The sequence below is a fragment of the Toxotes jaculatrix genome, chromosome 10 (assembly GCF_017976425.1).
Source record: "Toxotes jaculatrix isolate fToxJac2 chromosome 10, fToxJac2.pri, whole genome shotgun sequence".
Lineage (NCBI taxonomy): Eukaryota > Metazoa > Chordata > Actinopteri > Toxotidae > Toxotes > Toxotes jaculatrix.
Window position 1 is genome coordinate 12,808,294 of NC_054403.1, and position 24,041 is coordinate 12,832,334.

Consider the following 24,041-nt stretch of genomic DNA (forward strand, 5'->3'; position numbering starts at 1 on the left):
ACTATCATCTCACTTGGAGGGTGAGGCAAGGACTCGGGCGCGCGCGTCCAGCTGCTTGTGTGGTCTCTGCACTCGTGCACGAGCGTGTAAACACCTGACCACTGCGGGGGGACAGAGCCCGGGGGAAAACCGGCTCCACCGAAACAAACAAAAACAAAAACCTCTCCTGCTGATTTCCAGAGCTGTATCTAATCTGAGCAGGATGGCGGATGGAGAAGCGTTTGCAGCGGAGGGTCAGACCGCGGACAGCGGCCTGCTGCCTCTGCAGCTGCGGGACTACAGGCGCCTGACTCGGCTGTACTGCATGAATGGCGGATATCACCTGCAGATCCTGCCCGACGGGACGGTGCAGGGCCGGAGGGATGATGGGGAGGACGCTCACAGTAAGACTGCAGCCAAGGGGGGGAGTTGTAGGTTTCAGCAGTGAGGATCACTTCCGCGTTCAAAAAGCTGCAGTTCCTCGGCTGCCGCTGGGGGCTGGCTCCAGAAGTGAGCAATTCTCCATTGACCCCCATGTTAAAATAGCCAACTTTACAGCCTAAAAAAACATATTTACAGCCTGGTACAGTTTTTGTTTTTGGTGTCTATTGATAGTTTCCACCTCCGCGAACATTTTCTTTGTACCACAACCGTTTTAGTGTTATTTAGGCTTAATAAATTAGGGCGTGGTTACGCTGAGTGACATCTCCATAGACAGGCACAGGCAGTTAGCTCTTTGCTAAAGCATCGGCTGGGCTAGGCCAGCTGATAGGGGCTGCAGTGTCCGTGTTTGTTTGCCAATGTTCGGATAGGTTTTTGTGACAGTATGGCTTGTTGTAGCGTAGACTGTACTAACCGACCGTCTAAGGAGTCTGTGTTGCAGTTTTTTCGGTAAGTAAATTTCTCACTATTTTACCTGGATGTTTGCACTAATTAGCATGTATTAGCATATTTTGCCGCTAGCTTATGACATAATTGCCGATTTATGGTCGCTGCTGATACAGATAGAGGACCGGTGCAGCTAATGTTAGAAACGCTGCTGCGGTGTGTTCCGTGCTCTCAGAGTCCGTTTATTGTGGGAATAGTAGGCTACAATTTTATTTCGTCTAATTTTTCTGTTTAAAAAGTCCGATATTGCATGGACAGAGCAGCTCCGTCAGTAAGCGGCTGCTGTTGTGTGCTACTGTAACTGTAAGTGGATAGTGAGTGGAGGCAGCGGCGAAAGCCGGAAAATATTAAATATTAAACATTTTATCGTTATCATTAATAATAATAATAATAATAATAATGACAATAATAATGTTTTTAACTTTTTAATATATTTTTATCAATATGAAATAATAATGATTGTTTCACAGTTAAATAACAGGTAGAAATAAATTTCCCCCCACAACTCCACCAAACCCTGCAGCTCCACCTAAAACCTCTCTGTCTGAAACAGCCATGTTTAAAACACAGCAGCAACATTATGACTTCTGTTGTACGCTGTGTGTCGCGGTTACACGGGGTCGAGCTAGTCGGGTCGGACTCGGGGACTGTCGTGTGGTGGATGTAGCTGCGTGTAGCTGCCGCTTAGCTTGTTAGCCTAGCTGATTAGCCTTAGGCTAGCTCGGTTGCTCCGAGCTAAGTGGCCGGGTTCTCGGCCGGCTGACCCCGGCTGACCCGTAGAGTAACCGCCTCTTCGTCAAATATGGAGAGTACACTCCCACTAAAATCCAAGATGGCGCAGCTCAAATGCCCATGGTTTGGTCACAAAACCGACTCCCTACGTCCATGTCTTATACAGTCTATGACTGCAGCACACGGCGCATTTTACATCCAGGTCAGGCCCTACTGCGTTCACTTCCTTTACCGCAGGTGTGTCAGGTTCAAAGCAGCAGGAGAGGAAACTTCTCCGTCCAGTAAATGACTGCCTTTCCGAAAATCTGAATGCTGATACACTCGAGAGGGGCAGATAAGACATCCAAGATGTTTTGAGCCTGTTTTAAGTCTATTTCTTGAATTTACCTGCACATGGGGGCAAAAATTCAAAATTACACTAAGCAGCAGAGGCTTGTGATAGACTGGGACTGAAAGCTGAGCTAATTATGTAAACTGGTGTATAAAAGCATTGCTGTCTTCCAGGTTTATTTTCTCTTTAGCCTTTTACTCAAGCTCTGACTTATATGCAGTAGTTGTCAAATAAACCAATAAAGTAGAATAGATAAAATGCAAGATAGCAAATGTATTTAGTCAGAAGGCAACACAAATTTAACGAGACTTCACACAGCTGTTGTTCATTTAATTAATCACCTCAAGAGAAAGGATGTCACAGTTTTCTCTGCCAGCTGAGCTGAGTTTAAATCAAACACCAACACTGTTTGAAACTGACACTGAAAGTCTCAGATTGGCTCTTGCCATTTTTCTCCTTCCAGAAAAGAGAGAGACCCATGTTTGTAGGTTTCACTACTTTTCAGTTGTTTTCAGACATTTTCTCCTTTCAGCTGTTTTAAAGATCAGAGCTGTGGACAGAGGAGTGGTGGTGATCCAGGGGACAGAAGCCGGGCGGTACTTGGCAATGAACGATGAGGGACGTTTGTACAGCTCAGTGAGTATCCACAACACTTGAGTTATGTGATAGTAAGTCAGAATATTAAACTTAATGATGCAGGTATATGTAAATAAATCTTTCAATATCATATCTATTGAAAATAATCATCCATCATTATAAAATCTGAATCTAAACTGTTAATCTCAAACCAAACAACTGCAGTCCTTCCAAAAGTGCCGTCAGCTGCTGGTGCTTTTTTTTTCTGTATGTTTATCTCTCAGTCCACAGTCACTGATGAATGTTACTTCCTGGAGAAGCTGGAGGAGAATCACTACAACACATATCGGTCTCAGAAGTATCAGGAGGGGAACTGGTACGTAGCTCTGAAAAAGAACGGGAAACCTAAACCAGGCCCAAGAACTCACATCGGACAGAAGGCCGTCTTCTTTCTGCCCCGACAGCTGGACGACTCTGGGGAGTGAAGGCGTTCGCCTGTGATACCTGGACCGAGACGGAACTGGAAGCTGCTCGATGAAGGAGTTGAAGAGAATGAAGATTAAAAAGAGAGGTGAAGCTGCAGTCTTTTTAGCTACTGTTTTCTTCAAACACTGGTCTTCATCCCAACAAAAACACATCTGAGCTAAAACACTGAATTTATCCTTTTAGGTTCCACATCATCTGTATTAGCATCAAACCTGATGTTGGGACTGTCACTGATAGCAGGTTATAGGGTGAAAGAAGAAGAAAGGAAGGTGCAAATGAGAAAAGTCGTTAAGACAAAACAGCTGAGCTAAATAAGGTTCAGTCAGCTGTGATTATACAGGTTTAATCTAATGTAATTTATATTAGTGGTTCTCGAACATTTTAAATGATTTTAAAATTGTTTAAAATGGATTACAAAAAAATACACTACACAATAAAATCCTATAATATATATTCTAGAATTTAAAAAATAATCCGTGTGTGTAGTGTTGATAAACTATTTCAATTATTATTTTTTAAATTGTTTCCATATATTAGTGAATATATGTTTGTTATATATAATTTGGTGGAAAGGTAACTCATTCTTTAATGTGGATGTGGATCCAGGTGTGGCTTCAGTGACTGCTTTAAACGGTTCACTGCGACCTGGGAAAAATGTTAAAAATGGCCCGTTTTCTCATTAACTGCTGCACCTACTGACTTCAGATTCAGATGACACGTGTAACTCATTGACTGAGAATTGTGCTGGCTTGGTGGACTTAATGTGCTCTGAGTCTTTTCTGGTTTGACCTTTCTGTGGTCTTAAAAAAAAAAAAAAAAAAAAAAAAAAAAAGGAAAAATTCAAGAACAGCTTTGCCAGACTTCTGGATGCTTTCATCTTCCCTGCAGTTACACATTGCTGCCACTTGGTGCCACCACTGTGTAAAACCACCCAGTGAATCCTTTAACATACATGAGAACATTTTCTGTTGCTCTCTTGCAAAATTTAGCAACTTTAATTTTCATGCCTTTTCTTTTTTTTAACTGCCACAGTTTCATAACATTGACCTTTAACTTCTACCTGTTAATGATTCTTCTCTCCAGGTTTTGATTATATAAAAACTGTGAATGTATTTGTCACATTTTTGCATTTTGGACACCCACGGCTGTTCAGTAACACAGCAATCAAAGATCCAGACAACTCAGAGTTGACGCGTTAAAAGTGACATTTATTTAACATTTACCGTCTTCTGTACAGTTTCATAACAACAAAACCCCAAGGTTGCAGCTCTACATCACATAGAAATAAGCAGAAATGGGTCTGTATCAAAGCCACGGCAGAAGGATGAAGTTAACTGTTTTAAGGCAAACAGTTCAGTTTGCTGTACCAGACTTAAATCCATATTAACTCCTTCTGTTGACAACAACGGTGATTAAATCATGAAAAATAAAGAGTATTATCCTGACATGCTGTTTTCCTCCAGATAATAAAAACAAAAACTTAATCCTGCACCGCTACATTGTTCATTTCTTGTTCTACATGTCTGCGACTTGATGGGAACGTCCTCTGGGTTTATCAGTTATGTTTTTCTGAAAGTGCACCTGCATACAACATTCTTTGATATAGTTTAATACTCACGAGACAGCTAACATTTTACACCTCATGAGGAAAAGAAAAAAGAAAAAAAAACATTTTCTTTCCCCATCTGTCAATTAAATCTTAAGGCAAAAAAAATCCACTTGGAAAAAGGAATTTGAGTTATTTTTATGCTCTTAGATAATGTGATCCAAATGTTTCGGCGAGCAGATCGCTGGCAGATGAAATCCAGACGGCTAAAGACTCTCTTCTCTAATCACAGAGCTTTTCCTTTGACAGAGAATGTGATGATTCACTGAGAGAGTTGTGGAAAGGAGACGCTGTTACATCTAAATTAGCTTTTTAAGGACATGGACCAGGAAAAAAAAAAATCATCTTGGTTGCTGTCACAGGCCAAAACTTCTGCGTCCTCCTCACTGTCAGCCGAGTTGTCACTTGACATTTGTTGCCATCTGGTTTTTAGTAGCAACTCTTCATTTAAAAAAATTGCCGCATCATCTAAGATCATATCTGTGACTTCAACTCTTTCTCCAAGGTGGATACTTTTACCTGATTTAATGCAAAACTAAACATTTATAGGCAAAATCATAACTTCTGACACATGGATGTCATTTCCACTGACACTGCATCTGAATCACAAGCATGTATGTTTAATTATGACAAAGCCCATGACGAACCCTTTCTAATGTCTTGAAAGCAGAAAACAACACTGACCCCTTCTGGCAAAAAAATAAAATAAAATTAAAATAAAATAAAATAAAAAAGGGGGCAACACTACTTAAAGCCAACAGGTGAGTGAAATATGTTTTAATGCGTTTACAGCCTAATGAAAGCTCGCTTTTTAAGTGTACGTGGTATCTAAAAACAGCCTATAATAGTCACAATAAAACCATGAAGTGAGATTAGAGCAGATTACAAAGTGTGTTACATGCTATGGCAAGTCTACAGAGTGCTGTATCAATGAATACCTGTTGGCTTCAAGTGTCACCAACATGAAACTCTCCCTATTTATTGACCTTAAGGGCAGATAGATGCATGCTTGTACGCTGCCATCAAATGATATAAGGCATTACTTATACATTACGGACTGAGATGTAAATAGCACTTAACATTCGCCACTAATGACTACACTGAGGGACTATTACTGTTAAATCTTTTTTTTTTTGTTTCGTTAATAAAGTTTCAAAACAAAATAAAACAAGTGATATAATTCCTGAATATTTTACTGAGCGCTGTCTTCATCTATAGCTCGTCTGGCTGATTTCAGGTTAGGTGTCTTCAGTTTAATTTGAAATTCTTCACAGAGTCACTGCTTGTCTTGGTCACATCCAGTTCTTCCACATCCGCCGTCCTGAAAAAGCAGATTTATAAATTCCCTCCTCTTTACAAAAAACATCAAGCTTGTTAATGCATCTTCTTCATTTGGATTCAGCTGTCACAACTCGTGTGAATTATGTGTTTAACAGTCTGTATTGTTTACAGTGCTACCGGAGGCATGTGATGTTCTGTTTACTCGCTGCACTGAGCTGTGGACTCAAGTCGACATAACAACCAGGTGCTGATTTGTGTTCCCTGGTCTACATGGTGAGTGTAACCAGAATACATGCAATCTATGTCTTACCTCTAATAGATGAAGAGTACCCTTGTTCGGGGAAGAGTGGCATAGGTGGGGTCGGCCAATTTGCGCACTCTGGAGTAGTTAACAAAGCCTCTGATGAAGAGCATGAAGCCTAAAATACAAAGACAAAATATATAATGCAAGAAGTTAAACACATACAACGTAAGACAATTACCAAAATGGAATATCACAAAAAGCAAAGTCTCACTCACCCAGGGCCAGGAACACCCACCACAACCAGTACTGCCCATCAAAGTAACCAGGGAAGTAGGTAGAAAACTGTAAACACAAGATAATGTCTTTAAGTAATCCTGAACCTCCACACCACTCAACGGCTGCTTAGTAGTCAAACTGGTTGTGGTTCATATTTAGTAAACAGCTCTTACCCTGACAATGAGCACCCATTTGATGAGGGACAGGCCGAAGCCGGAGATGGCCCCGTATCGACCGGCGGCTGATGTGGTCAAACAGAACGACAGGAAGAAGCCGATCCAGTTGAAGAGGAATGCCACTGGCGACAGAAAGACAATAATTAGATGAAAAAGAGCTGGTATAATAACCCACAGTTGCCTCAGACCACAAACACATAAATATGGCATTTTTAAAAGCTTGACTTGTACAAAGAAGGAAATTCTTAATCAATCTTTTTTAGCTGTGCAACAAATGTTAAACTAATAATCATTTGTTTAAAAGCCTCGTTGCAAGTGAAATTAAGGGTCAGTTCACTCTTTCAGAAAGAAAAACCTGTGCACAAGTCAGCTGCTGAAATACTAAAGTGCTTCTTACTGAAGAAAGTGAGCATGAAGATGCCGTCATTTCCTATTCGCAGCTGATCAGCATCTTCAAAGTCATCTCTGGCCACAAAGTCGTCCTCCTGCACCAACAGTTGGAAAAATGCGGAACACATTACATCAGCTTGTGTTTTTAGCCAACGAGAAACTTAGAAGCTGGAAATATTTCCAAATGATGTTGGAGGATGGGGCAGACGTACCGTGACTCTTCCGGTGACCAGAGGGATGGCGGCCTCTGCTTTGCTTCTCTCAGCTTCGTCATAGGAGGGCAGGGTGGTGGCAACGCTGTAAGACGGAGGGTTGGGAAATCTTCCTCCATCTTCCTTGTATTCAAAGAAAGCTGCAGAAGTCACAAGCACATGACTTTTAAGGAACAGAAGTCTTATACTCATTTCTTATACAAGGAGGTTCGGCTAGCTTTCTTTTTCTATTGGATTTCATCACCTTCAACAAATATGGATTTAGTATCATTTGTGATTTGGGAACTTTTCTATGGGGAGAAAACAAAAATGTTATCTGGTATCTCCAGATACTAGACACAGAGAGCTCTGACAATTTAGTCATTCTACAAAAAAAAAAAAATGTTTCGAATATGTTATTAAATTTCTGCCTAAAGTGTCGGTTGCAACCTCAAATTTATTTAACGTTAACTGGTTCACCAGCTGTCATCGAGGTTTGACTGCTGACAGACAGAGATCTACTTTCACTTCCCTCAAAGAGCAAAGCAGCAGCAGAGAATCATAAAATCAGACCATGTAGAGAGAGAGAGAGTTACAGCAGGAAGAAAGGCATTAGTTGTATGTACGTCCATTACTGTTTATGTTCTGTCCCACACAAGCCAAGACTTTTATCTGGGTCATTTGGCAGCTCTCCAGAATCCTCATTTGTGTTCTTCAAGCACAAACAGCGTTGAACCTGATCACTGGACTCGCCCAGGAAGAGCTCAAGGCTGCGCCCAGTTATGTAACGTATTGTAAATAGTATTGGAAAGATTACAGTCCAGACCTGCTCCATATGAAAAGTGCTATGACTCTTATGATTGGGCGCTATATAGCTTAAAGTTCCTTTGCACTCTTAAGAAGAGAGATTAGAAATGTCAGACCTTTCTAAAGAGCCTTGCACGAAAGCCGCTCCCCTCGACAACATGTGGTCTCGCTTGGTTTCAGTCAAATTAGAGCAGAGATCTGACATAAATACCTACATTCACTCAGTCCTGTTATAATATTGCTGTGAGCCAGCTTTGCTTCAGTATTTCTATTGTTGGATTTCAGATGGCGGATCTTCAGATACAAGACACTATACAAGTTAATAAAGCCATTAGATATGTAAGAGATTAAAACAGCATAGCATACACACAGCATACATAACATTAAAATAATAAACAGTTATTAAACCAGCGACAATATATTAACAATAAAATATTTCAAACCCATTATAACTGTGATCATATGAGACATGACTTTCCCTTGTTCAGATGAAAGGAAAGGCACAGCTCTTACCATCATAGTGCTAATTCAGAGTTATCTAACATATAACAGTATTATGTATTGGCGCGGTGAAGATCCCTGACCTGCATTCTCTGCAGCACTGCTGCTGTAGGGTGGTGGTGCGTCCTGGGCAGGTCCATCCTGGGATGGCTGGGCTGGCTCCTCCTCATTCACCAGCTAAAGAAATGTTTATAAATGACAACATAATTTGGGTCAAACTTAAAATTACAGCCTGTAAGAAAACTCTACTTATTGGCTATGGTGAATGAAAACTAAGCAGATGTAATGTAGGAAAGGAAACAACACGGTGGCATCAGTTACACTTAATCTCCACACAGGATCAGGCAATATAACACTATTTATATACATATATTATGAGATAATAGATATTTGTCAAATGTTGCCATGTCATTTATACTGTGGCAGCTATTCCTGCAAAATACCTGGTTATATTAGGCCATTACAGACAATGCTGCAAGTCACTGGGGAGGACTGCTTTATGGAAATGTGCGCAGAGGACATTTTATTCTACCAAAACACGACAAGCTCATCTGTCGTTTAACCTATAAACACTTTCTCATCTTACTTTCATTTACTAGATCACAATGTAAACACTACAACATGATGTGACAAGAATATTTTCTCCATATTGCCCATCTGTACCTCAAATTACCCTTTGGTTTGCAAAAACCCACGTCTACTTTGAGAGGGTGTTGTATGCTACAACCCCTGCTGTTTACTTTGAGCAGGTATTGATAAAGCAGAACAAAACTGGATTGCGCTGACTCCTCAAAGGGTAACAAGGTTAACCAGCAGCACCGATGTCGCACTTGTGTAATATACTGTGCAACAAGTGTTCATGATAAATATGTCTGCAGCCATTTCTTTTCAAAGTAGTAGAGATCAGCCGCACTGGTTCTTTAAGTGATAGCACAGTCACCTCTGATACTTCACTAAAACCACATAATCCCAGTTGAACCATAAACCGAGCACTGACACACACACATCAAGTGCATTTTAGTTAATGTACGTCAACAGATGAGGATGGTGCACGTCCATATTAGTATTCTGATCCCGTTCTGTCTGTAGAGCAGACTGGTGACTGATCCAGGACCGTCATGGTAGTCTTACAGTCCTGGATCAAAGCTAGAAAAAGTGACACCACTCAGCTCTCTTCCAAAGGCCCCACAACCCAGATAACGTTGACTAACTAGCTACTGAATGAAAATGGGTCACACGGGCTTCAACTTGTACGAGACAAATTTATGATCATATATTTAATATATTTTTTCAGAGTAAAAAATGTTGATTGTTGTAAGCCTAAGGTGTTTATCGCCATATCAGGCCCGCCCGCAACAACAGTGTCGGTGAAGCTCGTTGTTTTCCTCTGTGACAGGCCAATGTTGACTAGTTGAGTGGAAAGCAGCTAGCTAACAGTTAGCTTACATTTTAGCGTGGCAGCAAACGGTTACCTACCTCCTGATATCTGACGTTACTGTTTTGTTCTGCCATTGTGGAAGAGGAACGAAATCTTTACAAGGTCCTCTTCCCCAACTTCAGCTGCGATGTGTTAAGTAAAGTGAATATCGCCGACGAAGTAGCAGAGGTAAGGTTGCCTCCTAGTCGGCCATCTCCTTCCTTCTCCCTTCCTCACTGTAGTTGGCTCTGGTGCTGCCTTCACGGGGCTGTCGGAAAATTCACCGACCCATTTCGCACGCAAACGAGTCGACGGTGATGAATAGAAGTGTAAATAATCTGCGAGTTTTACATCATTTAAAGTAAATTTACCATAAATATTAGATTATTGCAATACCAACACTGAAGGGCAGCGTTCTCATATTGCAGTTCGTCAAAGTTAGAAAATGACTTTATACCACTAGTATCATTGGGTCATTTATTCAAATACAGCGCATTATATTTTAAGACTGATCATAGGGTTTAATTGTAAAACCTTTATCTGCAAATATAGAGGAGTACATTTGCTTGTGAAATGTTGCAGAGTACACATATTTGTGCTTGAAGATGTACAAAGTAGCAGAAACTAATCTCATCATCTAGTAAAGCAGAAATACCTCAAAACTGCAATGCTTTAGTAACTGTACTGTAAATGGCAACCAGGGGTCTGTGTTACTCAATATCTCATAACCATACAATAAAACCAGTTTGCTAGATTTACTAAATCGCTGCTTCCAGGTCAAATCTGGAAAAAGAAGAGTACAAGGAGCACTTAAAGGCAACATGAGTTATTCCGTGTTGTCATGTGAGGGGAAGAAAAAAATGAATACCGCAGCACTTTCCCAAAACACAGCAAAGATTTAAAAATTAAATGCACTTTATTACAAAGAACAAATGAATAGCACAGCTGTATGAACAATCACCTGAATACGTATAAATCTGTGCTATACAGGCGCCTGATTACTTCTAAAAAAGATTAGCTGTTGTCAACTCCAAGCACTGCTTGTGTCCCCATCAGAAGCTAAAGGAATCATTGGAGTGTAAATTTTTGAAAAATGTCTCATGAATCCACCAAGTTTGAAAGAGATCTCCTTAGATCAGTTCTTCTTAGGCTCTGTGGGAGGTGGCTCCACCAGCTTGTTGTGCACATGCATCATCCCTAAAGAAAGAGCAAGACTCAGCATGTTTTCTGTAATTCATGTTATTACAACTATAGTTTTGTGATTCAGTCTTACCTTTGAAGTACTTCACAGTTTTGACCCGCAGCTCCAGGGTGGCGTCTTCATCACATACAAAAACAGTCTGTGGGTGTTGCTGGAACGCAGACACTGTCCACATGTGATTCACACCTTCCTCTATTGCTTTGTACAAAGCAAATGCCTTGTGTGCTCCAGTGATGAGAATCATGACCTGAGAAAAAGTTCAAACTGTGACCTGTGGCCTCTCTGGCTTAGCATGAGCAACATGAAATCGGTGGGGTTTTGGTGTATCAGGAAGATGACAAAATCTTTGAGCAATGCACTTTTCTGCAACTGAAAACAACCGTTTGATAGAAATTTATCAACCCTAACATAAAATAAATTTGATATTTTGCAGAAACATAAAGCGATAGAAGGACATGTGGTTGACATTAATCTAGGCTTCTAACCTCTTTTGAATCCATGACTGTGCCCACTCCCACAGTCAGAGCCATGGTGGGCACCTTTGAGAGATCCCCATCAAAGAATCGGGCGTTAGCCATGATAGTGTCCTTTGCCAGAGTCTTCACCCTGGTCCTGGAAACCAAGCTTGAGCCAGGTTCATTAAAGGCAATGTGGCCATCAGGTCCAATACCTGCCATAGGACAGTAACAGTAACAGTAAGTAACAGTTTGAATTTTACAGCAGCTTCAACAATGTCTGCATAATCACGTGATACCATAACTGTGTGGTCAATAACAGTACATTAACTACTGGCATTGTGACCATCTGACCTCCGACGAAGAGCTCGATCCCTCCAGCAGCTGTTATCTTTTTCTCAAAGGCTTCGCACTCTGCTGTCAGATCGGCGGCATTGCCATCGAGGATGTGGGTGTTCTCTGCTTTTATGTCTATATGCTTAAAGAAGTTATTCCACATGAAGGAGTGGTAGCTCTCAGGGTGATCTCTGGGAAGTCCTAAACAGGATTTTATGACAGTTTCTTATGCAAGATCACAGCATTGAAGAATTCCTCCAGTGTGTAGCCATTTTATGTGAGGAAAAAGAATGGCGAAGCCTTACCTACATATTCATCCATGTTGAAAGTCTTTACATACTCAAATGAGATTTCTCCATTCTTGTAGTACTCAATCAGTTTCTTGTAACAACCCAAAGGTGTGCTTCCTGAAAAACACAAGCAAAAAAGGCTAAGTCTGCACAGAACAAAAGTGAAAGTTACAGTGTGTAACTGTAAGTACATTCCCTCAATTATTACACTGATTTTCTGAATCACAGTACTTGAGCTTTTCCATTTTGGGCTCATTTCATACAATTACTCTTCCATGTTTTAGAGAAAAATATTGCATGTTTTTATTTTTATTAAATTATTGCACAAGTTCTTAAGAGAATAAAGTGTCCACGCAGAACCCGTGGGGGTCTCAAATTATGATGCAGTCTGCGTGGATAAGTGAGACAGACGGTTCTTACGGATCCATGCATTAATATTTTAACTTTCTGCAAGAGTATAAGAGCGTTTACGTCTTATATAATCTAATTTTAATAATACTTTACCTTTTAAGGCTAAATTGCACATTTTTGTATTATGTAAGTAAAACCCCAATAGTTATTTCCGCCAGTGACACTGAATCAGCAGATGTGGGGGGAAATCTTGGATGAATTTTACATACTAGTACACAATATCTCCAGCTCTAACTTCAAACACATCACTTCAAAAACATCAACACAAATGTGCGGGGATGGCCAGCTCCTACTTACCTGTTGGAAGCCCCAGGGTGAAATATCTGTCCGGGCCAGGTTTGAATAGTAAAATCTTGTTTCTAATGTACTTCGCAGCCCACTCGCTTGCCTGGTCGTAGTCATTAAGTATAATCAGCTTCATCGTCCTGGAGGTAAAAAAACAAAAGAACAAGGAACGGGTTGCTAGTCTGAAAGAGCTCAGCCTCAAGGTAAATGAGGACAAAACACACCTAAAACAGACTTTAGACTCATCAAGAAAACTATATCATCCAGCAAACACTAAAATGAGATCACTGTCAGGGATTGCTAAACAAGCTGGCGAGCAACTGTGGCAACTTTTAACGCAAACGCGCAGTTTGACCAAAACTTTCACTCCGGTGTTACTTTCCTAATAAAACACAAAGAAAATAGTTATGGTACCCAGCTTTACCTTAGACTATCTGTAGCTTTTACTCGGGACACACAGGATCTGGAAGTATCACGTGATTCCTGAGGTCGGATGCAAACAGCCTGTCATCGCGGAGGTGACGTTTAACGTTAGATGTAAGTTAGCTCGTAAGCTAAGTAGTAAGCTAGGTAGCTTTGACTTGATAAATAGCCGCTAAACGCTTCCTCGGGGTGCTCTTTAGGCGCCTTTAAACTGCGATGTCGAGTGGTTTGCAGCTTCTAAAAACACTGTAGCCGTATGTCTACTTGCATACGTATGTCTACTTGCATACGTGTATTAAGAGAAAAAAAAAATGATTTTCATGAGTCTCTCACCGAGTTTACATTAACTAGATTCATAACAGAACGTTGCTAGTGGTTGCTAGGCAACATAACTTAACCTTCACCTCCTCGTCTTATCAGGTTAATATTTTGCAATATTTTACCTATAAAGTTATCTACATATTCAACAAATCACTTCAATATTTTATCAAAGATTTGCTAAGATATATGACTTTATGTGACCCAGTGAGGCACCGACCAAACTCAAGCCAAAATTTCAATTTTTATTTTTTCATTTGGCTGTTAAATGTTCTTTACATTTTACATTATAAGGAAGTTGTTTATTTCTATTTTAGCAAACATATGTAGTATTTGTTTAATAGTGGAATGTAAACTTCTGTGCATGTCATCAAAACCCCCCAAATTCACAGAAATATAACTGAGGACATGACCTCGGACCGTGTGTCTTCAATACCTACTGCCCTGCTAACTAAAGCAATACCTGTGTAAAACCCTAGGTATAATTGACCAAAGTAATAAAGATGGTGGCAGTAATTTTCAATAACTTTATTAAAACCATAATTGTGACACAGACCAGAACACTTACAGAGCACACAACAGAAATAAATACCATCATGTGTACAGCGCTCATTGTCAAACAGGCTTATTGCGGCTGGCTTTTGATTTATGTCATCCAGAAAGAGAGAGAGGGCATGCTATGTCATCAGACAGAGATACCACCAGGAGCTGGGCTCAGTGTGTTAATCACCCTGCCTGCTTTTTACTGTGGAGTGCAGTTCCTGAAACACTTCACCTGCTCTGATATACACCCAGGCTGCATCTCAATCTGAAGCAATGAGCTCCCATTTAGCTGCGGTTAGGGAGGAGTTGGGCTTTTTTTTAATCAAGGTCCATCTCAGGCTTGTTTTCTGTTGTTTCTGACGTGGGGTTGCCTGTGTTCTCGGTCGTTCCCTTGTCTGCACTTTCTTCCTGCGGTTTCTCCTGTCCGTTGACAGGCCCGTTCTGCTCTGCAGGTGTCTCCTCCTTGGGAAGCTCCACCTTGGGTTTAGGCTTGGTCACAATGGGGTTACAAGCGGAGAACAGCTCCTGGAAAATGACACAAAGAACACAGTGTGAAATAATGGTTTTATATAAAAGAAATGCAGTTGTGTGGGAGATCCACCAGTTGGCCCTGGCCCAATAATGCTTGTTTTAGATAGCTGCCCTCAGTGTCACGTGATTACATAGTAAACACGTGATGAAAAAGTGTTGGGTTTTTTTTTTGACATGTGCATGAAGGCACAGTCACAACTGAATGAATGCTGCATGAGTAAAGCTAGCCATTTGATTAATGTTAATGAGCATATTTGAAATGACTTAAATGACAGCATACAGCAACTGTATGTTGGTAACCCCAAAAAGCAACATATGATTTTTGACTATTTGCTGTCTTTATTTCACATGCATGGGATTCTCCATTTTAAATTTCCCACATCACAGTTACTTTTCTCAGTGCTCCAGTCTTATGGTAATCGAATGCTTAGACCCTCACCCTTGTTTTTGCTTTAATGTCTTTGACTTTGACAGGGGGATCCACCGTCAAGCTCTGTTTGCTCTGCTGGTTCATGGTGCTGTTCATCCAGATCATTGCATCACTGGTCAGTTTATCCACTTTGGTGACATCGGCCTCATCTAAATGGTCATACTGCTCCTCCTGGAAATCAATGGAAAATAGGTTAGTGTTACCAATGACCACAGGCATTATTACTGTTATTTGTAATGATGCCATTTGTTTTTATGTGCTGTAAAGATTAACAGGAATCATCTAGATTAATAGTATTCTATTGACATTTTAAAGGATTCCTATTGCTTTAGCTTTACCTTCATTTTGTACGCTTCAACAAATTTCATGTACTGCTGGATTTGTTTTCCCATCTCCTCAAAAGCTTTAGGTCTCTCTTCAGCCTCTGTAAACCTCTCCTGAATGGGCTGGCCAAGTTTCTGTAGAGTAACCAATACACACGTCAGTCAAAGAATATCAAAATGTCTACCAATCAATAGAAGTAAAAAATAATAATAAGTTTAAAAGATTATAATTGCTAGATTAATAATTACCTTTAACTCTGCCAGTTTGTCAATGTAGACTTGTTTGGGTTGATCCTCTCCATCTTCATACAGCCAGTTTTCAGTGTCCTCCAGCTTTAGTGACAAAGCATCTCGGTCCTACAAATACAATAATTTCACAATATTTAAAAGGAAAGCCAAATCTGTCATACATTAATTATAGGATCAAACTTTCCCATTTCTTTCCTGAAAATAAGTCCAAAGTGACTTTTTACTCACAGATTCACTGACAAACTTCTCCAGCATCCCATGTAGTTTGTCCCTCATGTCGTACACGTACTCTTCTACATTATTCTTAGCGTCATTCCTCTCCTTCTCCAGCTTGTCCTGCATGATCATCTTACCCTGTGGACAACCCAAACAGTAACTGTAACTGACAAACACTTCAAAATAGACAGAGTAATTACAGATGACAGCTTGACGGGTGAATCTGGTAATTTTTGTATGTGACGGCTGAAAGCTTAGTTACCTCATTTTCTACAAAAAGATTGAGCATGTCGTCTGCTAGCTGCCACTGTGGACTGTTTTCAATCGGAAGCTCCAGCACTTTTGTTTTGACTTTGGGCTTTTTGGCTTGTGGGGGTTGGTCAGCCTTCTTCTCGCCTTTGCTCTCCTCTGTGGTGGTCTAAAAGGTAAGAGAATAGGCACTGGAAGTCAGAATATCCCTCTAGACATTTACATGCTGCAGGATGAAAAATTTAACATCATTAGCTTCTCAAAGATCAACAACAGTTTATTGTGGCTGTATCTCCTTGTAAAAAAAAAAAATCCTATAAACCTGTATTAGTTTAACACAAAAACTGAACATCTTACCTCCATCTCTTCATTCTCACGAGGCGCCTTCTCTTCTGCTTCTTTCTGACTTTGTCCCTGTCCCTGCTGCTCGTCTTGATCGGTCTGCATCTTGCTCTGCAGAGGAGTGATAAATACCAAACATGTTTATAAAACAGAAGAAGTGCAAACAGTAGCACACATACTAATCTGATCAGTTTTATGATGAAAGAAAAAAAAAAAAAAAAAACAGGCAGTTAGGTACCTCTCCATCTTTGTCACTGGCCTGTTCTGTTTCCATGGGTTCCTCTGTCTCATCAGACTTCTGCACTTCAACCAGGGAGGCGCTGGACACACTAAAGATACCATGGATGTTCACCCGCACCTTAACTTTGACCTTGGAGCTCTCCCCAGATGCTTGTGGGACAACCTTCTGGATCAGAAACTGACCTGTAGGGGGAAGAAAAGGCACGAACAATAACAGATATGTACCTATTTCATGATGTTATATCAGGTATGTTTTTACATGTCATGGTATTTCTGGTTAGAAATCACTTTAGTTTTATTGGAAGGCTTAGTTGCTCACCAATAGTGGGGTCAGGGTAGGGCAGCTCATCAGGGCAACTGTAGTAGGCCTCCAAAGAGAAAGGCTCTCTTCGGTAGAAGGTCAACACTTTGGAGAAAGGTGCTGCATGGTTCTTGGGAAATACCTCACAATCACTGCAACAAATGAACATAACAAAATAATTATTACATTAAAACAGAGATCAGAGACAGCAGGAAAAAAAAAATAGCAAAGAAAGTTGTTTACCTCAAACCTTCCTCTGCTGCAGAGTGCCACTTCAAGGAGATGGGATAAGGAACAATGTCTGTGATGGAGAATTCCCGAACTTTGAAGGCGGGTGACAGGATGGCACACTGGGGAGACACAACCAGTATTTCAGTGAGTGCAGCAGTAAAATAAAAGATGGAAGTCTAGAAACAAAAACAGCATTTTCACCCCTCCTATAGTGAGCAACAGGAGGGGAGTAGACCAGCTCTAAAAACAAAATGATATACACCTGCAGAGCACATCCTCTGGCCACAGCTTCGTCAGCATTCAGTGTAGTGCTTATCTCCTTCCCGAAGAATTTGCTGATTCTCTCTTTAACAGCAGGGATCCTGGAAGCTCCACCCACTATCTCAACTGCATAGATGTCTTCCTTTTTCAGTTCTTATGGAACAAAAACAGCTTTATTATTACATAGACAGAGGAACTTGCATGTAGTACATTCTTTAAACAGAATTAGGAACGTCAGGTAAATAAAGCAAAGCAAATCACAGCTGGGGAAAATAATACTCACTGGCAAGTTCCAGCAGACTCTGCAGTGGAGGCTCTACTCGGGCCAAAATATCAGCACACATCTCTTCAAACTGACCCCTTGTGCAAGAGAAAGGGCGGATATTTCAAATTAAGATCCTGCAAACAGAAATCATGCATAGGAAGAAAAAGAAAAACAAATGATTTCTTGTTGGCCTACCTGTTCAGTTTTCCAGAGACGTCAATGTCATTCATGAAGCACTCAATGTTAAGCGGCAGGTCAGAGGAGTTGGCACTCATCAGCTTTTTCAGTTTTTCACACTCTTGGTAGAGCCTGACCAGAGCCCTGGGCTTTGACTTGACATCAAGCTTGTACTTCTTGCCAAATTCCTCACAGAAATACTTCACCAGTTCCTCATCAAAGTCCTTTCCTCCCAACTCCGGGTCACAGGCTGTAGCAAGGACCTGAGAGGCACAGAGAGGAGGCCAAGAGAGAGGTGAAGCTATGAAACAAAGCCTCTCATAAGAATGTTAAAGAATGTCCAGTACGTTGATTTACACGCACACACACACACCTTGAGTTTGCCCTTGTTAAAGGCACACACTGATGTCTGGTATCCAGAATGGCCCAGGTCCACAAACACCACGTTTCTGGGCTTCTCCTCAGGAGTGGGGAGATCCTGTTTATAGATCCCATATGCTAATGCAACTGTAAGGAAAATTATTTAAAATATTAATAAAATAAACATATATGAAAAGCTGGAATAACAGAACAGAGAGGAAACCACAGTCAGTACAACAATTCACTAATATGCACATCTTTGCCCAAGCCCAACCCCCCCCAAAAAAAACAACCCTAGTACAGACCTGCAGTCGTCTCATTCATGAGCCTCAGGCAGTTGAGTCCAGCAATCTGAGCAGCATCAACCACTGATCTCCTCTCAGCATCGGTGTAGTAACAGGGGACCTGGTTGCAAAAGAATAGCATTTGAAATAAGATTTTTTTTTTTTGTTAGACCTGTGGTTAGGCCGAAGTTGGGGCTTTTATGAGGAAAGTGTGCAGTAGCATGTTAATACTTACAGAGACAACGCAGTCAGCCACAGGCTTCTTCAGTGCATTCTCTGCCGTCTCCTTCAGCTTGGTCAGCAGCATGGCGGTGACCTGTTCAATGCTGAACACCTTCTCCTCCTCCATGTACGTCACCTTCAGTAACAGTCAAATGGGTTAAGAGAAGATTGTTACATCGTTCTCAGTGATTTCTACTGTCGGCTCAAAAATTACAGTTATCTCTCCCAACCTCAAAAAAGAAAAAAGAAATAAGTTGACCATTAAATCTAACAATAAATCGCTTTTCCAAACATGCACTGTCTGACTTATTTGCTTCATTTAACTTTGCCTGTGACTGATGTTTACACATATCAAACCTTCTCATTCAGCCTTTACAGTGTCCCTTATCCTTCCACTGAATTATCAGGGCCACATTTCAAAATATCTCAGTTCGTGATGACACAAAAAAACATTTCATAATTTCAATGTGAACAGATGTGCTGCATCAGAGGTGCAATAAAATTGCTATTCATCTACAAGCCTTTAGTGATTGCTGGCATTAAAACTTTGGTGGACATGTTCAGGTTTGAATTAATAAATAGATTTCAAACCTTTTTAATTAACAATATTCAAAAATTGCACCGATTTATGGGATTATATCATACTGTGCGCCTTGATTTGTTTGGTTAGACTAGTGTGCTTTCCTTCTACGTGCTGCTGTGTCAGAGGATCATTTATCTCCAGTGTACTGTTTTCATAGAGTACCAGTGGTAATCTCTTTTCATTACCTCCACCCTGTTGAGTCACTGTTAAGTCCAAACTAGTCAAAATTTTTAAACCTTTAAAATGCCTGAGGCGTTTCTCTTTGCAATGCCTGAGAGCACCTGAACAATGTTTCTTTTCTATGAACAAAAACTTATTTGGCAGGATGATAAATACCTGGACTGGCTGACAAAATCATAACAATATATGGGAATCATTGCAGATTTCTCAAGCGTGAGAATGCTACAGACTACCAAGGATAGTTGTGTAGTATTATCCAATTTGTCGACGCTGTAAGGAGTGCAAGCTACAGATTATTAAACATTCAAACATATCAGTGAATCTTTTTCATTCTTCTCTCACCTTAATGCCAGTTGTTCCTGTCGGCATTTGTGCAATATCATAGACCAGGCTGTTTTTGAGGCGCTGCACGTATTGATCTGAAAAGGCCCTGCCATGAAACCTCTTGAACCCCTGGACTGTGTTCTTGCAGTTTGTGACGACCTGTTCAACAGAAAAAGAGAAAACATGACTCTCTATTAAAAAAAAAAAAAAAAAACACACCCCTGCCACACACACACATCTGTGTGCATGAATTGTGTATTAATGACTTGAAAGCGTGCTCTGTGTTGGTGCTGAATTTGATGTGTGCTGTATCCCTGTCTCGTATTGTTTATTCTCATATGCACTGCATTATGGAAACACTTGTCCCCCTTCTGTCAGGTTAGTGATCATGTTCCCAGAGTCCCAACACTTCCCATGAAAACATACCTGGCTTTTTGCAGCTGCACCGATCGAGCGATTCCGAGGTCCAAAGGAAACACATGCTCTAAGAAACAGAAAATACAATACAGTTATTGCTTTTACAACAGTTTTTTTTTTCACTGATGCAGCTTCGTTTATGGTTGATGCAACCATTAGTAACATGGTAACTGACAGCAATGGCGACGATTTCACGTGATAATAATTTTCATGTTTGTTTATATATATTCTATATTAATTTATCACTGTAATCTAAGGAGTATGGATCTGGAAATCATTGCTCAAGCCGTTTTGACAGCCTGGATCCGGCCTCCTTTCATCATGCGCTTATTCATGTCTGCAGTAAAAAAAAAAAAATCATCACCTGACTGGGCAGGTTAATTATTAGACTCTTTCAATGAACTCGACGATATTATTATAGCAGGACACCACAAGAATCGTTTGAGGTGGTACCGGGATTTCTTTCCAGTCACAATGGGTGCCGTTTCGGCTACCGTTAGCTTTAGCACTCACATGCTGTTTCCTGTTGTGAAATACGTTAGCATGCTAACTAGCCAGGGAGCTAGCCACGTTAGTTTCACTCAGCATTAAGATGAACAGTAGTGGACCGATGCCCATTTCCGTGCCCGTTATCAGCGCAGATGTTAGAAGGCGAATCATACACACCAATGAGCCCGGTCGTACTTACGGTGTGCATCGATCGCTGTATTCATTAGCGACTGTTTCAATCCCTCCGGCTCTGGCTACTGCTACATAGCAGTTCATGAACCCGACGTCAAATCCGACAACTGACATCTTCACCAGCTAACAGCGTAAAAAAAGGCAATATAATTACAAGGAAGAAACAGAAACACAGCTCAGTGCTAATAGCGACAGCGGCAGCTACAGTGGGTTTCAGTCAACGGACGGCGATCCACCCTTGCTCTTGTTCCATGAAACTCAGCGGTAACATGCGGTACGTACACCGGCTGATGCGTGAGAGCGTTCAGGAATTCCGACTGCAGAGACGCTGCACCCGAAGATCGTGCGCCGCCCACAGGCCAGAAACAGTCACTGCAGCGGCAGCTGTAGATTGGTAAATGAGCAAACAAAGCTTCTATTTCTGTTTCTCGCCCGTATTACTATTCAACATCCAGCTACAATGATCGGTCACTTGCTGGCGCTGTAGCTCCCACACTTCAACATAAAAGCCCCACCCACTACCACCAGCACCATTACAACTACTGCGGACAAATGCAAGTGCTTATCATGACTTGCCTTATAACTGTCTTTAATGCCATGTGATGCCAAGTTTATTCCTCTATTGATCCCTCAAGCTGGGGAAATTGATTCTCTGCATTTTACCCACACCGTGAAAGTGAAACACACACTGCGGTCCAAAGCCACACTCTTAACTTGCTGCACCACAACTGATTTTGTTCAACCCACAGCCCAAAACCCAACAATCTCCCATTTACAAAAATATACAACAAATCAGCAAATCATCATGTGTGAGCTACCAATCATTTTGCATGATAAATGACAAGAGCAACTGTAAAAATCTGACTTTAGTGCCACATTTGTATTGTAACTACTAACTGTAGCACTGATTTAACACTGAATGAACATTAATGGACATCAATCCAGTCAAGAAGAGATGGCTGAATGAAATCAAGCAAGACTGATTTCACATATTTTTTTTTTTTTCATCTTTATTGATTAAACATACAGAATTAGGATTAACAACAGAGGACAGCTTTCAGGAAGGTGGCAGGAGTCTATTCATCATTCTCATAGTCAGCGGGATTCTTCCTTTTGCTCTGTTGATGGACACTGTTGCCCCAGCTGTATGTCAGGTACATGAGGATCATTGCTGCAAAAAAGTTAGAGCACAAAACAAATCAGCACCAGAATCATAATAGTTTATTAACAGTCTATTTAATTAAAATAAAAGAAAAAATACTGTATATGCACATTAAAGTGAGTAAGTTAGATGTATTTGCTCTACAACCAAAAAAAAAGCAAAACAATTAAAGTAAATTTTTGTCACAATTTTAAGTGAATACATAGTATACAATGTTTGCAAAACTACAAATTATAAGGCCCAAAAAACTTTGTCTTTGTGCCATCCACTGTGACTTGACAAGAGAAGCTGGGGTCAAAGCAGGTAACAGGCATATCATATGACTGGGAACCAACCCAACTCAACATCCAGGCACTGGTAATGAAGAACCCAGACCTAAGGTAAAGCCTGAAACCTGAGATCTAAAACACTTGATTTAAATCTTGTGCAGTAAAGGGCTGAGATAATTGTAATTACCAGTTAAATCTGTCAAGTCAAAATAATCATGCTAACATTTTGTGACAGTTTAATAAAGATGTTTGTACTGCATACAAAGCAGTCTGAAAAAGTACTGCAGATAACTTCTATAATTTATATGAACCAAAATAGCTCAAGTAAACTTTCTATATTCTTATTCTATAACTTCTTTTAAAAAATGAAATGCTGTTTAGTTTCTTTCAGTTAAGTTCCTTGTTGATGTTATGCTTTAGCATACAAGATTTCAATACATATTTAATACTCAAATGTATTATCTGGACCAGGTCTAAATGTAAAATACTGACATACGATATTCAAAAGCAAAGACTCACGGGGGGCAACTTTGAAGAAAGAAGCTGTGAACCGTCTCCACACATTGGGGATTCCCTTGGAAAAGTAGTTGGGGAAAGCCCTCTGTTCAAATGGGGACAGGCTGTATGTGATTACATGCCTGACCTTGGCCAAGTCTCCAAAGTGGCGGCCCATGTTCCACAGAGAGCTGATCTGAAAAGAAAATAAGAAATTTACAGAAGGTAAATAAACAGGCAGCAACTAAAACAATGTTTGGACTAAAGTGCAAAAAGACTAAATCAAAAAAAAAAAAAAAAAATTTAAACCATTCTGTGAATTTAGTGTCAATATATACAAATCTATTACAACTGTAGGTGCTACTAAACAATTTGCCAAAAAGAAATTCACTAGTTCAGTTTGTCAGTTCTTAATGGAAAGTCTGAGCAAACAGCTGTAAAAATAATAACTAAAAAATGCTAATGATATATAGAGCATCTTTGACAGTGATTTTAACAATGATCTTTAGGGTTCACTGGCCCTATTTCACTTTGCATGATTGGCTTACATAACCATATCTGAATGTATCTGAATTTATTAATTACAAGTTACTTTATGTCTTGTGTTTTAAATGTAATCAGTTAAAGAAACAGGTTAAAACTGTAAACTAACCTTCTCTGTACTTAATATAGTTTACCCTACATAAATGAGAAAAACATGCTTCGCATGACAAACTGTCATCCAAAAACATGGGAGGTTTTAAGGAGCACAGGACGTGTTAGCTCTAGGCTAGCTGTTAGCTGCTAGCTGCTAGAGTACAAACAGACCTTGAGACGTTTATTTGATTGTCGCGTTTAATGCGGTCGTTTAATCGAAAGAGGTGAAAATTGAGTGACTCCTAATACACTAAGGCTGGTATATTCAACACAACTTCGTGATTCAAGCTAATGCAAACGCCGTTAAAAATCATGACATTGAAGCTTACCGTACTGCTTCTCGGTACTGTTTCCTAATGCCGTTCCGGTGTCCTTCCTTTTTATCCGAGCGTCGGCTCTCTGCTAACACCGGGGGCTTTACCGCCACCTGACGGACTGGAGTGTAGTGAAATGACTCCTGCTAGCTCAGG

The 24,041-nt window shown here is 40.4% G+C and overlaps 5 protein-coding genes across 5 annotated transcripts; 1 reads left to right on the forward strand and 4 right to left on the reverse strand.

Annotated features, from left to right (window-relative positions):
* Positions 1–202: 202 nt before the first annotated feature.
* Positions 203–3,126, forward strand: fgf1a (fibroblast growth factor 1a). Its single transcript, XM_041048393.1, has 3 exons — positions 203–383; positions 2,463–2,566; positions 2,791–3,126. The coding sequence occupies exons 1-3, from the start codon at positions 203–205 to the stop codon at positions 2,989–2,991; spliced, it is 486 nt and encodes a 161-aa protein (XP_040904327.1). The 3' UTR covers positions 2,992–3,126.
* A 1,053-nt stretch (positions 3,127–4,179) lies between these two features.
* Positions 4,180–10,118, reverse strand: LOC121188555 (NEDD4 family-interacting protein 1-like). Its single transcript, XM_041048365.1, has 8 exons — positions 9,941–10,118; positions 8,548–8,641; positions 7,178–7,317; positions 6,973–7,060; positions 6,573–6,697; positions 6,399–6,465; positions 6,190–6,298; positions 4,180–5,919 (listed from the first exon to the last, which is right to left on the reverse strand). The coding sequence occupies exons 1-7, from the start codon at positions 9,974–9,976 to the stop codon at positions 6,192–6,194; spliced, it is 657 nt and encodes a 218-aa protein (XP_040904299.1). The 5' UTR covers positions 9,977–10,118; the 3' UTR covers positions 4,180–5,919; positions 6,190–6,191.
* A 660-nt stretch (positions 10,119–10,778) lies between these two features.
* Positions 10,779–13,348, reverse strand: gnpda1 (glucosamine-6-phosphate deaminase 1). Its single transcript, XM_041047385.1, has 7 exons — positions 13,284–13,348; positions 12,872–12,999; positions 12,179–12,280; positions 11,892–12,074; positions 11,568–11,752; positions 11,155–11,329; positions 10,779–11,078 (listed from the first exon to the last, which is right to left on the reverse strand). The coding sequence occupies exons 2-7, from the start codon at positions 12,993–12,995 to the stop codon at positions 11,017–11,019; spliced, it is 831 nt and encodes a 276-aa protein (XP_040903319.1). The 5' UTR covers positions 12,996–12,999; positions 13,284–13,348; the 3' UTR covers positions 10,779–11,016.
* A 765-nt stretch (positions 13,349–14,113) lies between these two features.
* On the reverse strand, positions 14,114–21,311 carry hspa4b (heat shock protein 4b). The gene is made up of 19 exons (XM_041048426.1): positions 21,017–21,311; positions 20,338–20,395; positions 19,930–20,070; positions 18,838–18,960; positions 18,624–18,723; positions 18,332–18,465; positions 17,977–18,221; positions 17,800–17,876; positions 17,518–17,669; positions 17,268–17,374; positions 17,043–17,176; positions 16,722–16,906; positions 16,499–16,594; positions 16,155–16,310; positions 15,905–16,030; positions 15,677–15,784; positions 15,443–15,562; positions 15,114–15,275; positions 14,114–14,668 (listed from the first exon to the last, which is right to left on the reverse strand). Exons 1-19 carry the CDS (start codon positions 21,121–21,123, stop codon positions 14,462–14,464), a joined length of 2,538 nt encoding a protein of 845 aa, XP_040904360.1. The 5' UTR covers positions 21,124–21,311; the 3' UTR covers positions 14,114–14,461.
* A 682-nt stretch (positions 21,312–21,993) lies between these two features.
* Positions 21,994–23,962, reverse strand: LOC121188499 (cytochrome b-c1 complex subunit 8). Its single transcript, XM_041048293.1, has 3 exons — positions 23,901–23,962; positions 22,960–23,131; positions 21,994–22,180 (listed from the first exon to the last, which is right to left on the reverse strand). Exons 2-3 carry the CDS (start codon positions 23,111–23,113, stop codon positions 22,086–22,088), a joined length of 249 nt encoding a protein of 82 aa, XP_040904227.1. The 5' UTR covers positions 23,114–23,131; positions 23,901–23,962; the 3' UTR covers positions 21,994–22,085.
* Positions 23,963–24,041: the final 79 nt, after the last annotated feature.

Bases quoted from the DNA above. Each gene is read 5' to 3' on its own strand.
- fgf1a (XM_041048393.1), top strand. From the start codon at position 203: ATGGCGGATGGAGAAGCGTTTGCAGCGGAGGGTCAGACCGCGGACAGC. The intron at 384-2,462 runs GTAAGACTGCAG...TTCTCCTTTCAG, and splicing joins TGATGGGGAGGACGCTCACA to CTGTTTTAAAGATCAGAGCT. The intron at 2,567-2,790 runs GTGAGTATCCAC...TTTATCTCTCAG, and splicing joins AGGGACGTTTGTACAGCTCA to TCCACAGTCACTGATGAATG.
- LOC121188499 (XM_041048293.1), bottom strand. From the start codon at position 23,113: ATGGGCCGCCACTTTGGAGACTTGGCCAAGGTCAGGCATGTAATCACA. The intron at 22,181-22,959 runs GTGAGTCTTTGC...ACTTTTTTGCAG, and splicing joins TTTCTTCAAAGTTGCCCCCC to CAATGATCCTCATGTACCTG.
- gnpda1 (XM_041047385.1), bottom strand. From the start codon at position 12,995: ATGAAGCTGATTATACTTAATGACTACGACCAGGCAAGCGAGTGGGCT. The intron at 12,075-12,178 runs GTAAGGCTTCGC...AATCCTGTTTAG, and splicing joins CAACATGGATGAATATGTAG to GACTTCCCAGAGATCACCCT. The intron at 11,330-11,567 runs GTTAGAAGCCTA...ACTTTTTCTCAG, and splicing joins CAGTCATGGATTCAAAAGAG to GTCATGATTCTCATCACTGG.
- hspa4b (XM_041048426.1), bottom strand. From the start codon at position 21,123: ATGTCAGTTGTCGGATTTGACGTCGGGTTCATGAACTGCTATGTAGCA. The intron at 18,222-18,331 runs GTGTGTGTGTGT...TGTGCCTCTCAG, and splicing joins TTAACAAGGGCAAACTCAAG to GTCCTTGCTACAGCCTGTGA. The intron at 14,669-15,113 runs GTGAGGGTCTAA...GTCATTTTCCAG, and splicing joins ACATTAAAGCAAAAACAAGG to GAGCTGTTCTCCGCTTGTAA.
- LOC121188555 (XM_041048365.1), bottom strand. From the start codon at position 9,976: ATGGCAGAACAAAACAGTAACGTCAGATATCAGGAG. The intron at 7,318-8,547 runs GTCAGGGATCTT...TGACTTCTGCAG, and splicing joins CAGTGCTGCAGAGAATGCAG to CTTTCTTTGAATACAAGGAA. The intron at 6,698-6,972 runs GTAAGAAGCACT...TTCTGTCGCCAG, and splicing joins CTTCATGCTCACTTTCTTCA to TGGCATTCCTCTTCAACTGG.